At 45.2% G+C, this 22,410-nt stretch overlaps 1 protein-coding gene and 1 pseudogene across 2 annotated transcripts in view; one reads left to right on the plus strand and one right to left on the minus strand.

Annotated features, from left to right (window-relative positions):
• Positions 1-307: 307 nt before the first annotated feature.
• LOC142677654 (uncharacterized) overlaps positions 308-22,410 on the minus strand; it is a 25,721-nt gene continuing 3,618 nt past the window's right edge. Inside the window, exons 2-5 of one of the 2 annotated variants that reach the window (XM_075847273.1) lie at positions 15,131-15,285; positions 10,901-11,080; positions 10,693-10,816; positions 308-3,475 (exon numbers count right to left, since the gene is read on the minus strand). In XM_075847273.1, the coding sequence (XP_075703388.1) occupies positions 2,430-3,475; positions 10,693-10,816; positions 10,901-11,080; positions 15,131-15,253 (1,473 nt within the window). In that variant the 5' untranslated portion in view covers positions 15,254-15,285 and the 3' untranslated portion in view covers positions 308-2,429. Of the gene's footprint in view, positions 3,476-10,692; positions 10,817-10,900; positions 11,081-15,130; positions 17,068-22,410 lie in introns of those variants that run through there. The other variant, XM_075847272.1, reaches the window with a different exon arrangement.
• LOC142677656 (uncharacterized) lies at positions 15,533-17,610 on the plus strand (annotated as a pseudogene).

A 22,410-nucleotide genomic window follows, 5' to 3' on the forward strand; every position in this document is an offset into this window, starting at 1 on the left:
CCCTCCTCACACTGCTCCCCATATACCCCCTCCTCACACTGCTCCCCATATACCCCCTCCTCACACACTGCTCCCCATGTACCCCCCTCCTCACACTGCTCCCCCTATACCCTCCTCACACACACTGCTCCCCATATACCCCCCTCCTCACACATTGCTCCCCATATACCCCCTCCTCACACTGCTCCCCATGTACCCCCCTCCTCACACACTGCTCCCCATATACCCCCTCCTCACACACTGCTCCCCATGTACCCCCTCCTCACACACTGCTCCCCATGTACCCCCTCCTCACACACTACTCCCATGTACCCCCTCATCAACAAAATAAAATAAAAAAGCATGCAAAAATTGCAGTTTTCTTTGAATCCAGCCTTAAAAAAAATTATAAAAAGTGATCAAAAAGTCGCATCTACTCCAAAATGGTACCGATAAAAACAAGTCGTCCCGCAAAAAAAAAATCCCTCACACAACTGTATCGGCGAAAAAATAAAAAAGTTATGGCTCTTCAAATATGAAGACGCAAAAACAAATAATTTGGAAAAAAAAGTGTTTTCACTGTGTAAAAGTGGTAAAACATACAAAATCTATACAAATTTGGTATCACCGCAATCGTAACAACCCGCTGAATAAATTTATTGTGTTATCTATACCACGCGGTAAATGGCGTAAATTTAGGAAGCAAAAAAGTGTGGCAAAATTGCAGCTTTTCTATCCCCCCCCCCCCCCAAGAAAAAAGTTAATCAATAAATTCTATGTACCCCAAAATGGTGCTATTAAAAAATACAACTTGTCCCGCAAAAAACAAGACCTTATACAGCAATGTCGACGCAAAAACAAAAGTTATAGCTCTTCGGATGAGACGATGGAAAAACTTAAAAAATGGCTTGGTCATTTAGGTCTAAAATAGGCTGGTCATTAAGGGGTTAAGAACAAATTAAACTAACACTTAAAATGCTCATAACGTTTTCAAAAATAAGTTAACAAAACAAATACATTACATATCTACATTAAAGCGCCTGTTAGATTAGGTAGAAGATAGGTCAGTTATAAACTGGTGACAGAGCCGCTTTAAAGCTTAGTTCAAAATTTTCATTGGAAGGGTGTAAAACTGGCTGTGCCTGCTCTTCATGGAGGAGTGGGAAACAGTCTCCCCTATAAGAGACTAGCACACAGTAAGGCTTCATTCACAGTTGTGGTTTTTGGTCAGTATTTTCCCTCTGTATTTGTAAGACAAAAGTGGAACATAAAGAAAAGTAGAATGGAAAGAATTCATCGTCTGACAGGTTTTGAATTTGCTCTTGGTTTCGGCTTACAAATAATGATGCAAAATACTGACCAAAATATGCAAGTCTAAATGAGACCTCTTGATAAACGCCAGCTGGAGGTTGTTTTTGCCAAAAGGGCAGAACGGGGTAGTCGAGCCACAGAAGGTAATGGCAGAGTTAAAGAGGCTCTGTCACCAGATTATAAGTGCCTTATCTCCTACATAATCTGATTGGTGTTGTAATGTAGATAACAGCAGTGTTTTTATTTTGAAAAACGATCATTTTTAAGCAAGTTATGAGCTAGTTTAGATTTTAAGGAGTTTCTCAATGGACAACTGGGCGTGTTTTTACTTTTTACCAACTGGGTGTTGTACAGAGGAGTGTATGAGGCTGACCAATCAGTGTCCTACACTTCTCATTGTTCCAGCCCAGCAGGATCCACAACACAGTGTGATTGTGCAGTGAAAGTAGTAAACACGCCCAGTTGCTAAAAACACAATACACGCCCAGTTGGAAATAAGAGAAAACACGCCCAGTTGTCCATTAGAAAGGCTCATTTGCATAAATATAAAATTGCTCATAATTTAGCCAAAAATTATCGTTTTTAAAAAAAACAAAACGTTACTGTTCTCTACATTGCAGCGCCGATCACATGCAATAGGAGATAGGGATTTGATAATCTGGTGACAGAGCCTCTTTAACAAATTATTGCATTTCTTTTGTCACTTCCATCACCTTCATTTTTATATATTGTATGAATCAAGATCAAATATTGATATGTCCACATATGTTAAAAAAAAAAAAGGGTACATGGGACGTCCTTACTTGTTCACTAGGTCACTCTAGATTCTTTTGCAGTGTGTGTGTGTGAGTTCATGAATACAGTAATAAGGAGCAAGGTTCATAGTAACAATTTAGCTTCACAGCTTTGAAAGTAAACCAGGATCTTCATTTCATCTTTATATCCACAACACTTTTCCTCCATAAATCACATCACAGTTGACCTCCGGTAAATATAATTGATATGTTTAGCAGAACCAAAATAAACACTTATTGCTGTTCAATGTCACATAACCCGGATTGTTAAAAATATGAATTTTTTTGCTCTTTGCACAAGTTTTTTTTAATTTGTGATTTAAAACATTTCTCTCATATATTACATCACAACAGCTTCTCCCCTGTGTGACTTCTCTGATGATCCCTAAGTTTAGCTTTAGTAATAAAACACTTTCCACATACAGAGCAGGAATATTGCTTCTCTCCTATGTGAATTCTCTCGTGCGTAACAAGATGTGACTTTTTTGTAAAACATTTCTGACATTCTGAACATGAATACGGCTTCTCTCCTGTGTGAATTCTCTGATGTGTAACAAGATGTGATTTTGATATAAAACATTTCCCACATTCTGAACATGAATATGGCTTCTCCCCTGTGTGAATTCTCTCATGTGTAACCAGACCTGATTTATTTATAAAGCATTTCCCACATTCTGAGCATGAATATGGCTTCTCTCCTGTGTGAGTTCTGTGATGTCTACCAAGAATTGATCTTGATGTAAAACATTTCCCACATAGTGAACATGAATATGGCTTCTCTCCTTTGTGACTTTTCTCATGTCTAACAAGAGTTGACTTATCTACAAAATATTTCCCACATTCTTTACATGGATACGGCTTCTCCCCTGTGTGACTTCTCTCATGTGTAACAAGATGTGATTTATATGTAAAACATTTGCCACATATGGAACATGAATATGGCTTCTCCCCTGTGTGAATTCTTTCATGCGTAACAAGAGTTGATTTTATTGTAAAACTTTTTCCACATTCTGAACACGAGTATGGCTTCTCTCCTGTGTGACTTCTTTGATGTCTAGCAAGAGTTGACTTGGATGTAAAACATTTCCCACATTCTGAACATGGAAACAGTTTCTCTACTGTGTGAATTCTTCTTTTAGTAACCTGTTTTCCACATTCACCACATCGAAACCTCTTTCCTCCTTCCTGGCTTGTGTTAACAATCTGTGATTGACCAGGAGATGTATCCTCATGATTAGCGGGATTATATGATCGATCTTTACTGTAAAGTCCTTGATGTACATTAAGGGTAATTAGGTTTTCTCCTGAAGAGCACTTCATGATATCTTCATCTTCTACTTTATAATTAAGCGGTAACATGAAGTTTCCCTCAGAGTTCTTACTGGGATTTTCTGTTAGGATTAAAATGGATTTTGTGATTCATTTTTTAAAAATGGCAAAGTACACAAATTTATAACTATCCTAATAGGTGAAATAGGTGCTTGCTAATAATCATGAATCTGGAAGATTGGATTACACTGAAAGTGAAAAAAACCGTAAAAGTCTAAAAACACGAGATGTCACGAGTTATCGCAGTTCTGACTAAAAAGAGAGCGCTGTATATAGCAGTTATCTATATAAATCTCAATAACTGCTATATACAGCGGTTTGTTTTTTTAGTCAGAGCTTTGAGATACTTTTCCTCTGCCACCGAGCACATGAGCCACAAGACAAAACTGTGTCTGGCTAGTCCTTGCCTATGAGAGGAAATGGCTCATTCAACAATCCCTCTAATTGTGTGGGATGCCTTAAAGGCATCCCACACAATTCCACAGTCTGCTGTTCCCACGTTTAGAAAAACAAAAAATGGGTATTTCAATTTCTAAGGAGTTTACAACATCTTTACAAGAGAGCCACAGTGTGCAATACACATGACAGAAGAGAGAATATAGATAATGAACTCACACAAAATGGAAAGGTGAAGATATACTCAGCCCTACAGTATATGTCCCAAAGTGAACACCTCCTAGCCATAGTGTACGGTAGTAGAAAGATAAACAACATACCGGGAGCAAACAAACTAAATCCCATTAAGTTCCAACCTTATTGTCTAAAAATACTGTAGAGCCATTGTGCAGTAGACCGAGGGATAAATTAATTCCATACTCAGATATTTCTTCTGTGAATTTCTGGCGCTGTTTTTGTACATTGAGAGAGTAGTCAGGGAAGACTCGCACATCCTAATTAGTATGTTTTAGAGAACCTTGTTTCCTTGCCAGTTCCAGTAGCTTATCTCTGTCCTTAAGGTTGAGAAACGATGACAGTGCACGAATGTGCTACAGGTGGAGGGGCCCGAGTTGGAATGCGATGTGCACGTTTCACACATAACATTGGAGCGTAGGCATTTTGGCCGGAAGTTGATTTAGGCCAACCTTCCAAGAAAGCAGTAGAATCCTGTTTCTCCACTACCTCAGATAGACTAACAAATCGGATATTACACTGCCGTAGCCAGTTCTTCATGTCATCAAGCTTGGCCCTGCAGATTGTTGAGACTCCAGTGTCCACTTTCGATCTAAGGGGGGCCGCCGCATCTTCCTGGTCAGAGATGTGACGCTCAGACTCAGTAGCCCTTTCACACAGCGTATGCTCATCTGCTCTGAGAAGATCAAAGTCCTTTTGGAAAGCATCTATCTTTTCTATATGCACTGTACGAGACTCTGTCCGTGATAGCACTCAGAAAACCCAGCATGGAAGCTTCTGCAGGAGGGTCAGCGGACCTAAAGGAGAGGTGGAAGCTTCAGGAGACCTCGAACTATGGATCAGTTTGTCGGTTATCTTAGATTGTGGATATATATACACACACACACACACACACACACACACAGGTATAGAAATGTAAGAACAGAATAAGCAACTTAGGCTAATGCACAGAAAAATATAGTAGCAGAGGAATATCCAACCCTTGGGGTTCAGTTTCAGATCCTGGATTGGTATCTGAGGTGTTCACAAAAATAGGTGAGACCACGTCTACTCCTAAAGAGCTTATTGATGTAGTACCTTTATCTATATATATTTTTTTGTTTTATTTGTTCTTATGCCAGATGACAGCGGGGAGCTAAGGAATTTATCCAAATTTTAAGAGTTCTCCCTTTCTTGGATTCTGGTAGACAATTCCCAGAATTGCGTTGAGAATTGCCCTTTTCGGGCTGTTTTTTAGCCAGCATATTCAGGGCGTTTATCTTCCCTATATAAAAACTCTGCCACTCAGGAGCAGTTCAGCAGCCTGGGGAGTACTCAGCAACAATGAATAGACTCAACAGCGAAGGAGGAACTCTGTAGCGATAGAAGACCTCCACAGCAATGAAGCTCAACGGCGTTGGAGGAATTCAGCAGCCACGGAGGGGTTCGACAACAGTGAAGGAGCTCACCGGCGGTAGAGGCACACGGTAGCACTGGAGGAACCCGGCCAGAATGGAGGAACCCGGTCGCAATGGAGGAACCCGGTCGCAATGGAGGAACCCGGTCGCAATGGAGGAACCCGGTCGCAATGGAGGAACCCGGTCGCAATGGAGGAACCCGGTCGCAATGGAGGAACCCGGTCGCAATGGAGGAACCCGGTCGCAATGGAGGAACCCGGTCGCAATGGAGGAACCCGGTCGCAATGGAGAAACCCGGCCGCAATGGAGGAACCCGGCCGCAATGGAGGAACCCGGCCGCAATGGAGGAACCCGGCCGCAATGGAGGAACCCGGCCGCAATGGAGGAACCCGGCCGCAATGGAGGAACCCATTTGCAATGAAGGAACCTGGCAACAATGGATAAAAAAATAGCAAACATGGAGAAACTCGATATAGCAATAGAGGATCTCAGCAAATGGAGGCCTCCAACGGTAATGAAAAAAACGGCAGCAAAGAAGGTGCTCAGCAGCCATGCAGGACCTCAGCAACAGTTATGGAGATCAGCAGCCATAAAAGAACTCAACACCAACTCGGCAACAATGGAGGACCTCAGCAGCAGTGGAGGAGCACAAGCAGCAAATAGCAGACCTCGGCAGCGACGGAGGACCTTTGGCTTTAAAATAAACTAGGCTTAGATGCCGGAGACTGTGCCATATTCGAGACTGGTACTTCCTATAGAAATTAGTTTAATGATATTAATATAGCTTAGGGTTCTTTTAGATACAGTGAAGGAAATAAGTATTTGATCCCTTGCTGATTTTGTAAGTTTGCCCACTGTCAAAGTCATGAACAGTCTAGAATTTTTAGGCTAGGTTAATTTTACCAGTGAGAGATAGATTATATAAAAAAAAAAAAAAAAAAAAAAAAAAAGAAAATCACAGTCAAAATGATATATATTTATTTGAATTGTGCACAGAGAAATAAGTATTTTATCCCCTACCAACCATTAAGAGTTCAGCCTCCTCCAGACCAGTTACACGCTCCAAATCAACTTGGTGCCTGCATTAAAGACAGCTCTTACATGGTCACCTGTATAAAAGACTCCTGTCCACAGACTCAATGATCAGTCTGACTCTAACCTCTACAACATGGGCAAGACCAAAGAGCTTTCTAAGGATGTCAGGGACAAGATCATAGACCTGCACAAGGCTGGAATGGGCTACAAAACCATAAAGTAAGACGCTGGGTGAGAAGGAGACAACTGTTGGTGCAATAGTAAGAAAATGGAAGACATACAAAATGACTGTCAATTGACATCGATCTGGGGCTCCATGCAAAATCTCACCTCGTGGGGTATCCTTGATCCTGAGGGAGGAGAGAGCTCAGCCGAAAACTACACAGGGGGGGGGGAAACTTGTTAATGATCTCAAGGCAGCTGGGACCACAGTCACCAAGAAAACCATTGGTAACACATTACGCCGTAATGGATTAAAATCCTGCAGTGCCCGCAAGGTCCCCCTGCTCAAGGCGGCACATGTACAGGCCCGTCTGAAGTTTGCAAATGAACATCTGGATGATTCTGAGAGTGATTGGGAGAATGAGACTAAAATTGAGCTCTTTGGCATTAACTCAACTCACCGTGTTTGGAGGAAGAGAAATGCTGCCTATGACCCAAAGAACACCGTCCCCACTGTCAAGCATGGAGGTGGAAACATTATGTTTTGGAGGTGTTTCACTGCTAAGGGCACAGGACTACTTCACCGCATCAATGGGAGAATGGATGGAGCCATGTACCGTCAAATCCTGAGTGACAACCTCCTTCCCTCCACCAGGACATTAAAAATGGCTCGTGGCTGGGTCTTCCAGCACGACAATGACCCGAAACATACAGCCAAGGCAACAAAGGAGTGCCTCAAAAAGAAGCACATTAAGGTCATGGAGTGGCCTAGCCAGTCTCCAGACCTTAATCCCATAGAAAACTTATGGAGGGAGATGAAGATCCGAGTTGCCAAGCGACAGCCTCGAAATCTTAATGATTTACAGATGATCTGCAAAGAGGAGTGGGCCAAAATTCCATCTAACATGTGTGCAAACCTCATCATCAACTACAAAAAACGTCTGACTGCTGTGCTTGCCAACAAGGGTTTTGCCACCAAGTATTAAGTCTTGTTTGCCAAAGGGATCAAATACTTATTTCTCTGTGCACAATGCAAATAAATATATATCATTTTGACAATGTGATTTTCTCTCACTGGTAAAATTAACCTAGCCTAAACATTCTAGACTGTTCATGTCTTTGACAGTGGGCAAACTTACAAAATCAGCAAGGGATCAAATACTTATTTCCTTCACTGTATTTGTGAATTAATATATCCAGAAAAGTAGAAGACTATTCTTTTAATTTGGTTCCATTATTGGGAGTATAAGAAAAAGAGTCATAGTATGGGGTGGTATAGGTGGTAAGTTCTTGATGTCAGACAGAGCTATAATTTTTAAGATGATGGTTCTCCCCCAGGTTCTGTACCTAGTCCAATATAGTTCAATTAGATTGGAGGAAAAAACTTTATACAACTTTGGATGTTATTTTGTGTGATTTTTAGCGAGGATAATAAAAAAAAGACAGATTTAAAAAAAAAAAAAAAACTGTATCTATAATCATGATAATACAATAAATAATCATAATACAATAAAAACACAATAAAATACAAATACACTAAAAATACAATATGGCCAATATGATGAATGTATCATCCCACTATTTATATTATGTTTTTTAAGATGATTGTACATGATGCTTTCTTATATGGCCAATTTAACTTTTAACCCCATCTCTTAGCCGCTGTTAAAGGAACAGTGTCATCACAATTTTTTTTTTAATATGTTAAAGATGTTAGTGCTTTATTAAAAACGTTTATATTTATTTGTGTGTTTGTGTTTTACTTTTTCTTATTTTTACACTTTTTCTTCCCTATGGGGGCTGCCATTTTTTTTTCAATTTCTGTATGTGTCGATTAACGACACATACAGACATGGAATACGGCAGCCACAGTCCCATAGGGACTGCGAACGGGGCCCGTTCTATCCACTTCAATGTACGCCGTCTGTGTGGGAACGGCGCATGCGCCGCTCCCACACAGTCCAATTTGAAATGCTCGCCGTCCGGCGCCATTTTCCTGTGGACCGGAAGTCGCGTCCGGACAGTAATATTATTACTTCCGGTCGCGGCTTCCGGACTTGTGCACTTGGACCAGCGGCAGCAGACGGAGCGGACGGGCCGGAGGGAGCCGCGGCGGCAGGAGCAGGTAAGAGATTTCTATGTATGTTCGTGTTTGTGTGTGTTTACTACTACAATGTTTAATCACCTATACACTAATTGTTTAACTAAAAAAAAAAAAAAATCATGTTTTGCTGCCAACACATTCCCTTTAAAAGGGAATGTCTCGCTAGAAAATTTTTTTATTTTTTTTTAGTTAAACAGTTAGTGTATAAATGATTAAACATTGTTCTAATTTTTTTAATTTTTTCACGAGTCAGGAAATATTATAAATTAGATTCTAATTTATAACATTTCCCAGTGCTGGTCACTAGATGGAGCAATTCCCAAAATTGCAGCATTGGCATGTGGTAAAGCAACCACATTGCTTTATGCTGCAAAATTTGAGAAAACACACTCGCTCTAGTGAGCTCACAGAATCCCCTTCCTTTATCCTGGCTAGTGCCGGGAGAAACGAGGGGATTGAACGGTCAAACCTCCTACACTATGTGCCGCCATTTTTTGAGCTAACACACAGTGTAGTAGGTTTACATACAGTAGTAAACACACGGTCCGGTCCGTCCACTCCGTCTGCTCCCTCCGCTCCAAGTGCACAAGTCCGGAAGCCGCGACCGGAAGTAGTAATTTTACTGTCCGGCCGCGGCTTCCGGTCCACAAGAAAATGGCGCCGGACGTCGCTCGGCCGAAGACCTTCAATTTGCGCCGTTCCCACACAGACGGCGTACAGCATAGTGGAGGGAGCGGGCCCCGTTCGCATTCACTATGGGACTGTATGTGCCGTATTCCATGTCTGTATGTGTCGTTAATCGACACATACAGAGATGGAAAAAAAAATGGCAGCCCACTTGGACAAGAAAAAGTGAAAAAATAAAAAAAAGTAACACAAAACACACAAATAAATAAAAATTTTTTTTTTAATAAAACACTAAAAGCAAATTGATATAAAACATTTTTTTTTTTCGCGACACTCTTCCTTTAAAGATAGTAGACACTTTGTTACTTTTGGTCCCAAGTGAGTGGGATATGCTCGTATTCACAACTCCCACAATGGTGGGTGGGTTAGGAATAGTGGCTGTTGGATTTAAAGCACCTTTGTAGTCATTTAATGCATGCTGGTTTAACAGATCTTCAACCCCGATCTCTGTCAGGCAGCCTGATGTTGTGCATGTAGTGATTGTATATGACCTGTTATCCTACCAGTATCCCATCAGTTATTCGGTGATAATAGCATTTGCAGTCAGTCTCATATCATTTACCCCCCTAAATTCAGAGGTCACCATGGAGGATAATGAATTCCTACTGTCCCTTCAATAATGACCTAGTCACAACTATCTATTGGCACCCCCAAAAGGGCGTTGTGCCTCAGCTGCCTATTTCTAACATCTCCGTTACTAGATTTGAGTTCTTCCCAGCCTCTCCAATATATATTTATCAACCTTTGTTCACCAGACGCAAAAGGTCTAAAAGTCACTTTTGTGGGAAGGGGCAATCGATAAATGGAACAAACTTGCAATAGGTCAACTGTTATATTAAGGCAAAAAGATGATCGTAAATAATAGAGGTTCTGTAGAAAACTAACTTTTTACAATCTGTATAAGGATATCTCACGCCTTTTTTGATCCAAGATCGAGGGCACCTTTTAACGGAGAAAGATCGGAGGCTCTTTTACAGCAAGGGGCATATTAGGTTAGCCGCCTTCTCGGAGGAGTTTTAAAGTGGTTTTGATCCTCCCAGCATATATTAATAACTCTATATATACACACGTGCGCGCGCGTGCGTGTATAAATATCTATACATATCTATTTTATATCTTATTATTTTTGCTCTCCTCTGTCTTTGTACACACGTTTATGTACTGTACATGACGGTATTAAGCCTTCAACACGGATACTTGTGCCAGTCTGTGTCAAGAGGGATAGGCAACAACATTTTATAAATATACATAAGTCTCGTCTTACCGGGTGATGTGAGGGGCTGGGGGTCCTCCATCATGAACTCCTCGTACAGATCCTTGTGTTCTTCTACATACTCCCACTCCTCCATGGAGAAATAGACTGCGACGTCCTGACACCTTATAGGAACCTGACACACACAATGATACAGTCATTACCCAGACTCCTCCAGTGCCGATACTGTATAATTTCCCAGCATTCCCAGCAGCGTCACCTCTCCAGTCAGCAGCTCCGCCATCTTGTGGAGAAGTTCTAGGATCTTCTGCTTATTGTTCCTCTCATGTATCCGGGAGTGAGGAGCGGGCTCTATGATGGGGCTCTGGCTCCATCCTCCTGACTCATGACTGCTGGGGGCCACACAGTCCCCCGATGTCTTCTTCACTATTGTGTAGTCCTGTGTATGGAGAGAGACACTTTATTCATATAACCTGGAGGAAAGTATAGAAAATGAAAAATGATGGAAAACTTTAGCTTCTTTCCTATTGAAACATTTATAAAGACAAGAATAAGAGGGTACGATCTGACATCAGTGCGGGGGAAGATCAGAAAATATTATTTTACTGAAAGAGTAGTAGATGCTTGGAACAACCTCCCAGCAAATGTGATTGGAAAATCAGCAGTAAGTGAATGTAAACCTTGTGGTGTTGAGGATTTCACCCCCTTTTTTACCTGCTCCGGTTGTTCATCTCCTTGTTGAGATATTATAGTGAGGGGAGAGCTGAGTTTTTTATATTTGAATGTAAACCTGCCTGGTATAATCCAATATCAATGCTAAGAAAAAACAATAATGATTATTATAATGACATCGGACTTTGTTTGGGATGGTAAAAAAAACCCAGAATGAATGGTTTGATTCTACAGCTTCCTCGGGGACAGGGAGGAAGGAACAACCTTTTTTTTTTTTTAATATTTTCTCCACAAATTCAACGCTTGGTTGATTGGAGAAACATTACTTTTAATATGTATTTGGCTGATGTGTGTCACAGGGGAGGTATGCCGATATTTATGAATTGCTCGACTCTGGTTCACTGCAGGACTGTGAGCTCTGAAGTGGCAGAATGTTGCACAAAGATTGGGAAACACTTAAAAAGTACAAGGTGAAATGTACAGAATTCTCTTCACTACGGTATAATAATTATCCTAACCGGATCCCGACCGCTCACTGTAAATTCACGTTGGCGCTTGCTGGGCTCTGTGCAGCGCCGACATGAATACACGGTGAGTGTTAACAGACCGATCGGGTGTCTCAGAGCAGCGCTGACACTGGAAAGTTTGTTGTAGCAACAAACTTTCCCGGGGACCGATTGCAGGTGTTAGCGTTGGTTGTCATGGCAACCAGAGGCCTCCGGGTCTGCCTTGAATGGAAGCCTATGAGGACCAGCTGGAGGCTGACTTCCAGCGACACACTGACAGTTTATAATACCTAGGTAGTGTAATGTATTATAGCAGCGATCAGTGCTGCAGGTCTCCAAGTTCCCTACTGGGACAAAAAAATAAAAATGTTTTATAAAAGTGTAAAAATAAAAGTTGTAAGTTACAAAAACAAAAAAAAATGCTTTTTTTTCCCTATAATAAGAATTTTATTATAGGAAAAAAAATTAACACGTTAAAGAAGTAGACATATTTGTTATCACCGCGTTCATAACAACCCAAACTATAAAACTATAATGTTACTTTTACCGCACGGTGAACACCGCAAAAAAATAAGTAAAGGACAACTCCAGAATCACTATTTTATTGGTCACCGCCCCTCCCAAAATATAGAATAAAAAGTGATCAAAATAGTACCAATAAAAACTCCAACCCGCCCTGCAAACAACAAGTCCATACAAAGCTTTATAGACTGAAAAATAAAAAAGTTCTGGCTCTCAGAACATGGAGACAAAAAATGAATTCTTTTATAAAAAAGTGATTTTATTGCACAAACGCTACAAAACAGAAAAAAACAAAAAACGATATACATTTGGTATCGCTGTAAATCGTACCGACCCGCTGAATAGAGTAAAATGTCATTTGTAGCGCACGGTGAAAACTGTAAAAACCTGAAAAACAAAACAATTTTAAAAAAACTTGTCAGAATTGATGGTTCTTGGTCACTTTGCTTGGCAAAAAAATGGAATGAAAAGTGATAAAAAAAAATATGTACCCCAAAACGGTACCAATGAAATCTAGATTGTCCCGCAAAACAAATAAGCTAATTTTCTCAAAATTTGGGTGTTTTTCCGCAAATACTGAATTTATCAACCACATTTTTCCACAAACAATATGATATGTCACGAGGAGACAATCTCAGAATTCGCTTGGATAGGTAAAAGCATTCGAAAGTTATTACCACATAAAATAACACGTCAGATTTAAAATAATTGGTCTGGGTCCTCAAGGCCAAAACAGGCTCAGTCCTGAAGGGGTTAAAGTCAGGAAACTGATGACACCTTCCATTCTGGGCTAAAAAAGGTTTCCCAATTACTGGATAATGGTAAAATGATTCGTTTTAATTACTTAGAGGATCTATATGAACTGAATGATAACAAGGATACATGTAAATATCTCCGGTCGCACCATGAATTACGTGCCGTAGCGCTGGAGTCATACTCAGTGGATAATTGGAACCTTTCTCACTCTCTTGAAAACACAAAAATTATAAAGGGATGTTTAGGAAAAATGTATAAAAAAAAACCTCAGGATTGTGACCTTAAATAGCGATATAACGGAGGATAACCGAAAGAACGGTCCAGGGATTTAGTCACTATTTCTAGAGCACAATGGGGTGAAATCTGGACTGGTTCCAGGTTAAGCTCTTCATACAAGTTGGTACAATATAAAATATTACACAGGATATAATATAGGCCTCATTTTTTTTTTATACAAAATTGATAAATGTGACTCCTTAATTTGCCTTAAATGTGGAGAACATGATGCAGGGTTAGTTCATCTTTTGTGGCGTTGTTTTTGGCAAAAAAAAGTCTTAGTACATATTGCCTGGATGTAGAACCATCTTCCTGTGCAACTGTCCGACAAGAACTGCGTGTGGGGTCCGTGGGAACCTTCCTTGGGTTCCTGGCAAACCACTATGTTTATTAACTATTATATATTGCAAAATAAAAAATATTGTATCGCCAAAAGTGGCAATTTTTTTGCTCTCTCTCTTGGCTCGCCACTCTCTTTTGGGGTTGGGTTTGTGAGAGAAGGGTAATATTAGAATGGTATGTCTAACTGTATCTGCACCAGAGAATACGGCCTGGTATTAGTGAATCTGTACAAACAGTAGATAATAACTACTTCCTGTGCTTATTTCCTGTATCTGTTGTAGTTATTGTCTGAAAAACTTTGTTTTGTACTTCTAGTAGATACAGTTTTGAAATACGGTCCCGTACAAGTTGTCCTGTTTTTTTGCAATTGAAATAAAATTTATTTTTATTTTTTTAAATAAAAGAAAATATTATTATTCGGGCCGACTAGATGGTAGAAATCCTCATCTCCAGGACTGACTCCGGCCATGTGATTCTCCTCCTGCCGCCATCTTCTATGTTTCTATAGTGAGGTCAGAGTAATGGTAGAAATCCTAGTCTCCAGGACAGACTCCGGCCATGTGATTCTCCTGGTTCCTGCCATCATCTTCTATGTTTCTATATAGATGTCAGACTAGTGGTAGAAATCCTCATCTCCAGGACAGACTCCGGCCATGTGATTCTCCTGGTTCCTCCGGGCCTTCTCCTCATGGTTCCTCCGGGCCTTCTCCTCCTGGTTCCTCCGGGCCTTCTCCTCCTGGTTCCTCCGGGCCTTCTCCTCCTGGTTCCTCCGGGCCTTCTCCTCCTGGTTCCTCCGGGCCTTCTCCTCCTGGTTCCTCCGGGCCTTCTCCTCCTGGTTCCTCCGGGCCTTCTCCTCCTGGATCCTCCGGGCCTTCTCCTCCTGGATCCTCCGGGCCTTCTCCTCCTGGTTCCTCCGGGCCTTCTCCTCCTGGATCCTCCGGGCCTTCTCCTCCTGGATCCTCCGGGCCTTCTCCTCCTGGATCCTCCGGGCCTTCTCCTCCTGGATCCTCCGGTCCTTCTCCTCCTGGTCCCTGTGGTCCTTCTACTCCTGGTCCCTGTGGTCCTTCTCCTCCTGGTCCCTGTGGTCCTTCTCCTCCTGGTCCCTGTGGTCCTTCTCCTACTGGTCCCTGTGGTCCTTCTCCTCCTGGTCCCTGTGGTCCTTCTCCTCCTGGTCCCTGTGGTCCTTCTCCTCCTGGTCCCTGTGGTCCTTCTCCTCCTGATTACAACGTGACTACTTACTATTCTCATTACTCTACATTACTATGACACATAACGGACCATATTGCTGGCTGACCTTCACTTCTTCCCGTTACTTGGAAGGTCTCGTAGATCGTATACAGGACACTGGCTTCTTCCTCCTACGTGTGACTTGTTACATAATACAATAAAGAACATAGAAATATAGAAACGTTTACCTCTCCGCTCAGCAGGTAGATGATCTCCAGGGTGAAGTTTAATATTCTTGTGGTCACCTCATTGCTGTCCTTGTCCATCATTGGTGGGTCATTCAGGACAAGGAACATTCTGGATGAGAACATGGATCCTCTGGAGGTTGTAGTACTGCAGGCTGCTATATGAGAAGAGGAGAGAATCATACAGGGGACCACATCATGTGTGAAATACAAAACATCACTTATTGAGAGAAACCGGTTCTCCGAGCCTCCACCACATGGAATAAAGGGGCAAGACCTACACCGACATTTATATACAGAATATGCCAGAAACGTCTGACAAATCCGGATCGCACCTCGGAGTACGCACCTATGTGGAAAATGGGTGTCCGCTGACCTACCTGATGAGATGACCGCTTTACCTACATGGAGAATGAATGGGGAGGTGGTATCACAGGTATCAGATACTTACCTGGCAGGGGAGATACCATGATCACTAAGGCGAGAGTGGTAATTCCTGGGCAATAGTATTCCTTAACTGGTCAGCCTTGGCTTGTCAGCGCAGGTCCTTTTAGTATGCTCATTCACTCGGCTTTTGAGCGTTAGTTCACTGCCGCTATTGGGTGTTGAGGCTCTGCTCTAGGGAACAAGAACGAACCGATCTTTGATCACCTCTTGGCCTGTTGCGCGACAGTCTCGTGCAGTACCGACCTAGGTCAACCTGGCAAGTGTAGCTCCTTGATCGGACCACCTTGGTGTGTCTACACAGGACCCTTGGGTACCCCACACACACACACACACACACACACACTCGGCCTTTGAGCCGGAGTTCATTGCTATTGGGCGTTTGGGCTCTACCTTAGGGAACGAGAGCGAACCGATCTCTGATCACCTCTCGGCCTGTTTGCTAGACAGCCTTGTGTAAGCTCTAGTCTTGGTCTACTGCCTAGCCCCTCTGCTCCTAAATCAGGGAGCAGACGAAGATCCACCGGAAGACCCGCTGCTAAGGAGGAGGCCGCTGAGGAAGACGCCGCTGAGAGATTTGCACAGCCCTGCCCCCTTGGAGGAGCTGATGCCGCTTCCCCCGAAGACCATGGCTCCGAAGACGACGACCGCGGAGCCCCAGATGACAACGAAAGCCCAGCCCGGGCCATCGACCCTGGCCCCCCGGATGCTGCCCGGCCAGGTCCCCAGTCCTCCAGGCAAGAGGCCGGCAGGAAGCCCAGCCAAGGCGCCCCTTTTCTGGAGCCCTGGATGAGGCAGACTGTCGTCCTCAAGCTGAAGGAGGTTGACAGGAGAGTGCCGGACATGTCCCGGGAGGTGTTCGCCACAAAGATGGTCCTGGATCAAGGCTTCTCCAAGGCAGAGACTGTGAGCATCCACTCCTTCTTTACTGGGATGTTCTACATCACCTTTGCCAGCATTAACATCTGCAAGCGCTACTGGGAGATGGTAAAAGCTGCGAAGCCAGACTCCCCCTTTGCTCGATTTGTGGGCAACTGCACAGTCCAGAGAGAGGAGAAGAGGGTAACCGTATCAATGCGGAACCCTCACATGCCAGGAAACGACATCATGATCTTCCTAAAGCGTTTCTGCACCGTGGTGAGGGACCCCACCCACATCTTGGACGGGATTGGCTTCTGGACAGGCAAGTGGTCGGTCATTGTTCGCTTGCACAAGTACTCATCCGCTCCAGATGGAGTGCAGCACCTGCCCCAGCATTTTCTTTTGGGAACTCTTCAGGACTGATTTTCTACCCCAACATGCCGCAGACCTGCCGGAAATGCGGTTTGAAGGGTCATGGAATAAGGGACTGTAAAGAGCCCGACTTCAGGATCTGTCGTGTAGCAGGACACGAAACGAAGGACTGTCCTAAAAAGACCGTCTGCAACCTTTGTGGCCAGGCAGACCATGTCTACAAGGATGAGTGTGAGAACCTATGCCTCGGTTGCCAAGGGAATGGCAGGAGCAAAGCTTGCACCACCACCGGCCCCGGTAGCTACCAAGAAGCAGGGTAAGAAGACTCCTCCTACTTCCTTCCCGTGTCCCGAGCCACACCCCCCCCCCTCGGGTCCCCTCCTGTCACCCCCACTGAGGATTTTCACTTTACCTTCCCTACCTCAGGGGTTCTGTCTCCTGCTCCTCTCCCCACCCAACCCCCTCACTCCCCTGCAGCAGCACTAACTGTCCCTCCGCCCACTGCAATCTTCTCCCTGGAGGATTTTCCCCCTCTTGTCCCCGCAGCTTCTCTTCAGAGGAAGAGGAAAGAGAGGGACAGCCCCAGTGCCGAAAACCACAAAAAGGTGGTGGTGGAGGTCACTGAGGACCTGCTGCTGGTAGAGGAACAGATGGAGCACATTGTGGAGCAACTGGTGTCCGAGCCAGGGTCCACAGCCCCCCCGGACACCCATGCAGACTCCCTACTCGACAGACTTGCCGAAGAGGGCCTGATAGAGCTCCCAGACTCCAGAGATGAGGAACCGCCTGACCATGGTGGTAACTAACGAGTAACCCCTCCTTTTATCTTGCAGTATGGCTAATCTCAACATCTTTAGCATCAATGTGAGAAGCATAAGGAACAGGTCTAGACTGCAGACTGTACTAACCTTTTTACATCCACAGGACTGTGATATTTATATGTTGCAGGAATGTGCTTTGCATCCTTCTAGGTCATACAACCATCTGGCCAGGCAGTGGTCTCACAGTCCTTCCCACTGGTCTGGTGGGGGCAGTACGGGTGCAGCAGGAGTCGCTGTCCTTATCAAGGGGGGCGCGTTCACACTTGATAACGTCCAAGAGCTCGTCTGCAGCCGACTTATGGTCGTAGACTGTTTTTGGGCGGGCGAGCCGCTTCATCAATATGTACGCCCTCCTGGTCGGGAGCGAGCGATTGGAACATTTCCAGCTCCTGCGCACCCAGCTGGTCACCGCTAGGGCAGCGGTGTTGGGTGGGGACTTTAACTGCCCTATTGAAGAGTATGGTCGCATCTTAGCAAAGTCCAATTTAGATTGTTCCTCTAATCTGCTAATCAAGATGGTGACTCCATGGGGGTCGGCGCTGCCAACTACAGTTGGAGCCGCCCCGATGGCTCACAGCGATCTCGCATAGACTTTGTATTCACCTGTCGGGCAGTGAAACATGTTGGCTGTTCCATGGTCCCCTGCTTTTTCTCTGACCACAGAGCCGTTAGGCTGCAGGCTGTTCTGGGCTCCGGGTTTCCTCCCGGCCCGGGCTCCTGGAAGCTCAACTGTGCCCTGCTGGAAACAGAAGAGGTGTTGGAGGAACTTGGGAATGGCTACATTGTGTGGAGGAATGATAAATGTCTGTTTAACAACACTGCTGATTGGTGGGAATATGTTAAAGTTAAGTTTCGCAGTTTCTTTCAGGCAAAGGGCCGTCAACAGGCGTGTGAGCAGAGGAGTGATTTCAGGGATCTGCAAAGACAATTGCGCTCCTTGCAAGACCTCCACCAGTGCGGCTGGGACGTCAGAGTTGAGCTGGAGGAGACCAAAAAGGGTCTGAAAAGGCACTTTGAGGAGGAGTCCAAGCGCATCATCTTTCGTTCCAAGGTGGAGCACCTGGAGAAGGGGGAGAAATAGAACTCTTTCTTTTTCAGGAAGCTCCACGCAAGCCACACGCCCCCGTCAGAGCTGCGAGACGAAACCGGAAACATCACGACGGGGCAGGAGGGAGTGATGGCAGTCGTCAGAGACTTCTACAGCAACCTCTAAGCCCTGGAGACTACTGATACTGCCGACAAATTCCTGTCAGCTATCTCTAACCCTCTTGATCCTGCAGGTGCGTCGGAAATGGATGCCCCCTTAACTATGGAGGAGCTGCACTCTGCCGCTACATCCCTCAGGCACGGCAGGACCCCAGGTAGTGACGGTCTCCCAGCAGAGCTATACATGGCGCTTTGGGACCTCATTGGCCCGGACCTGTTCAGGGAGATGGTGGAGGGCAGAATGCCTCTGTCGTTGAGGGAAGGAATGATCTCGATCTTGTATAAGCGGAAGGGAGAGAGACGGGACCTGAAAAACTGGCGTCCCATCTCTCTCCTGAACGTGGATTACAAGATCCTCGCCAAGGTACTGGCCAACGGACTGAAGGGTGTCATCGGGCGGATCATCCACCCGGACCAAACGTGCGGTATTCCTGGCCGCAGGATCGCAGACAACCTTGCTCTCATGAGAGACACTGTGCAATACGTGAATGCCCGCCGCTTGTCCGCGGCCCTGGTCAGCCTTGACCAGGAGAAGGCATTTGACCGTGTTTCACACGTCCTTATGGGTAAGGCGCTGCGAAGGTTCGGGCTGGGAGAAATGTTCTGTTCCTATGTTAACCTGATGTACCTTGACATTTTCAGCACAGTGCTGGTGAACGGCTGGAAGACTGACCCCTTCCCGGTACTCTCTGGGGTCAGACAAGGCTGTCCTCTTTCACCTCTCCTTTTTGTTTGTGTTATAGAACTCTTCGCGGAGTCTATCCGGCAGAATGGAGAGATCAGAGGGATCACCGCACCAGGCCCAAGACACTTCGAGGTCAAGTGCTCGCTATACATGGACGACATGACCGTCTTCTGCGCTGACCAGCACTCAGTGACTACACTCGTCCAGACCTGTGAGGAATTCAGCCGAGCTTCAGGGGGCAAGGTCAACTGCGGGAAGTCGGAAGCCATGCTCTTCGGAGGATGGACACAGACTTCCTCTGCCCCCTTCCCCTTTTCTATACAGCCAGACTTCATCAAGATCCTGGGAGTCTGGATAGGGAAGGAAGGAGCAGCCCTAAAGTCTTGGCAAGCCCGTTTGGCTATCGTCAATCAGAAGACCGGACTGTGCAGCCTTAGACGGCTTACCATCGAGGGAAAGACTCTTGTACTGCGTAATGAGATCCTGCCAGTGCTTCAATACACAGCGCAGGCCTGGCCGCCACATGTCACGGTGCGCCAGGCCATTACCAGGGCTGTCTTTTGCTTCGTCTGGGGCTCCAAAATGGACAGAGTAAAGCGGCCAGTCATGTACAAGGAGCCCCACAAGGGTGGAAAAGGAGTCCCAGACATCCCCACTCTGCTGCGGGCATCTTTTGTGTGTGACAGCATCCGCAGGACTCTTAAGAAGACTGATGTTGGCTCGGCGGGCAGGTCCGTGTCTCGCTTCTTTCTCCTGCCTCTTTGGAGGAGGCTGGGACAAGTGGGACAGCTCCTACCCTTACAACTGGGTTGTTCCCTGGTACGACCAGGACCTTCTCAAGTTTGTGAGGGAACACCAGCTGGAGGGTCTCAAACCCAACTTGTGGAAGCCAAAGACTATCCAAAAGCTCATCCGCTCAAAGGACATAGCGGAGTCTATTCCAGGGCTCCCTGCCGCCACAGTCGAGACGGTTTGGAAGAAAGTGGCTTCTAGCAGGTTAACCAATGGGCACAAATATCTGGCATGGATGGCCATTCAGGGAGGATTAACCCTGAGAACCTTCATGCACACCCGTGGACTATGCAACACCAGGTACTGCCCCAGGGGCCCGTTTGCACAAGCCCTGTTGGACACCCTGGAATATGATCTCAGAGACTCTGTTCCCAGGAACAGCCTGGAGCACACTTCGGTGCTCTATGGACTTTTCCCTGGGACCCATAGCGTTGGAGATCTCCAGGAAGCTTGGCGCCTTATGAACTGTGTTAAAGAGGCTCTGTCACCAGATTTTGCAGCCCCTATCTGCTATTGCAGCAGATAGGCGCTGCAATGTAGATTACAGTAACGTTTTTATTTTAAAAAAACGAGCATTTTTGGCCAAGTTATGACCATTTTCGTATTTATGCAAATGAGGCTTGCAAAAGTACAACTGGGCGTGTTGAAAAGTAAAAGTACAACTGGGCGTGTATTATGTGCATACATCGGGGCGTGTATTATGTGCGTACATCGGGGTGTGTTTACTACTTTTACTAGCTGGGCGTTGTGTATAGAAGTATCATCCACTTCTCTTCACAACGCCCAGCTTCTGGCAGTGCAGATCTGTGACGTCACTCACAGGTCCTGCATCGTGTCGGCACCAGAGGCTACACTTGATTCTGCAGCAGCATCAGCATTTGCAGGTAAGTAGCTACATCGACTTACCTGCAAACGCCGATGCTGCTGCAGAATCATCTGTAGCCTCTGGTGCCGACACGATGCAGGACCTGTGAGTGACGTCACAGTGCTGCACTGCCAGAAGCTGGGCGTTGTGAAGAGAAGTGGATGACACTTCTATACACAACGCCCAGCTAGTAAAAGTAGTAAACACACCCCGATGTACGCACATAATACACGCCCCGATGTACGCACATAATACACGCCCAGTTGTACTTTTACTTTTAAACACACCCACTTGTACTTTTGCAAGCCTCATTTGCATAAATACGAAAATGGTCATAACTTGGCCAAAAATGCTCGTTTTAAAAAAATAAAAACGTTACTGTAATCTACATTGCAGCGCCTATCACAGGCAATAGCAGAAAGGGGCTGCAAAATCTGGTGACAGAGCCTCTTTAAGGACGCTTTGTGGCTTTCTAGGACTCGCCTGGTTATGAACTGGGAGAGGATGTCCGTCCAGGACTGCCGCAGCCTGCTCAGAGACTATTCCATCATGGACGTCAATGAAGAAGAGGATTAACACCCCTCTCCTTCCCCCTCTCCCACTTGGTGTGTCTGTCTTTCAATAAAGCTTCGGGCCTGTGATTCCCCCTCCCCTATCGCTTGCCTGTTTTGTTGATTGATATGTGATTTTTGAAAGCCCGAGTCGTGCTTTCTATCACCCAAGTGCAAAAAAAAAGTGCAGGGGTGCCACACAAAAAGTGCACAAGGATGCAGTCTATTGCAGCCCTTTTCTTAAAAGAGAGAGGCCCTGCATAACCATTCCCCGACCCTCCAAGCCTTAGGCCAAGAGGATCGAGGATCAATGATCCCCCCTTGCTGAAGCTTAGGGAGACCCAACAACACTCCTGGGCTGCCACCCCAGTGTCCACCTTGGAGCCTGCTTCTACTTGCACCTCCCTTCCGAAGAAGGGAGGCCGGGTTGCAGGGGAAAAAGGAACCAGAAGGCCACACATTTTCCCCCTAGACCTTGGAAGGGTCCCAAAAGGGCACCGCATCCGAAATCCTGTGACAAACACAGTGAAAAACAAAATTAAACAAGTGGATGTGCGCTGTGATATCGGCCCGGACATCCGCCAGGTATAAAAAATGCCTCATCTCCCAGCCAGAAGACCGGGAGAATAAAGGTGTGCGCTCATCCCACCCCCAGTGAGTTAGGGCACCCCAGGGTTGATTGATAT

The sequence above is a fragment of the Rhinoderma darwinii genome (genome assembly GCF_050947455.1).
Source record: "Rhinoderma darwinii isolate aRhiDar2 chromosome 2 unlocalized genomic scaffold, aRhiDar2.hap1 SUPER_2_unloc_42, whole genome shotgun sequence".
Lineage (NCBI taxonomy): Eukaryota > Metazoa > Chordata > Amphibia > Anura > Rhinodermatidae > Rhinoderma > Rhinoderma darwinii.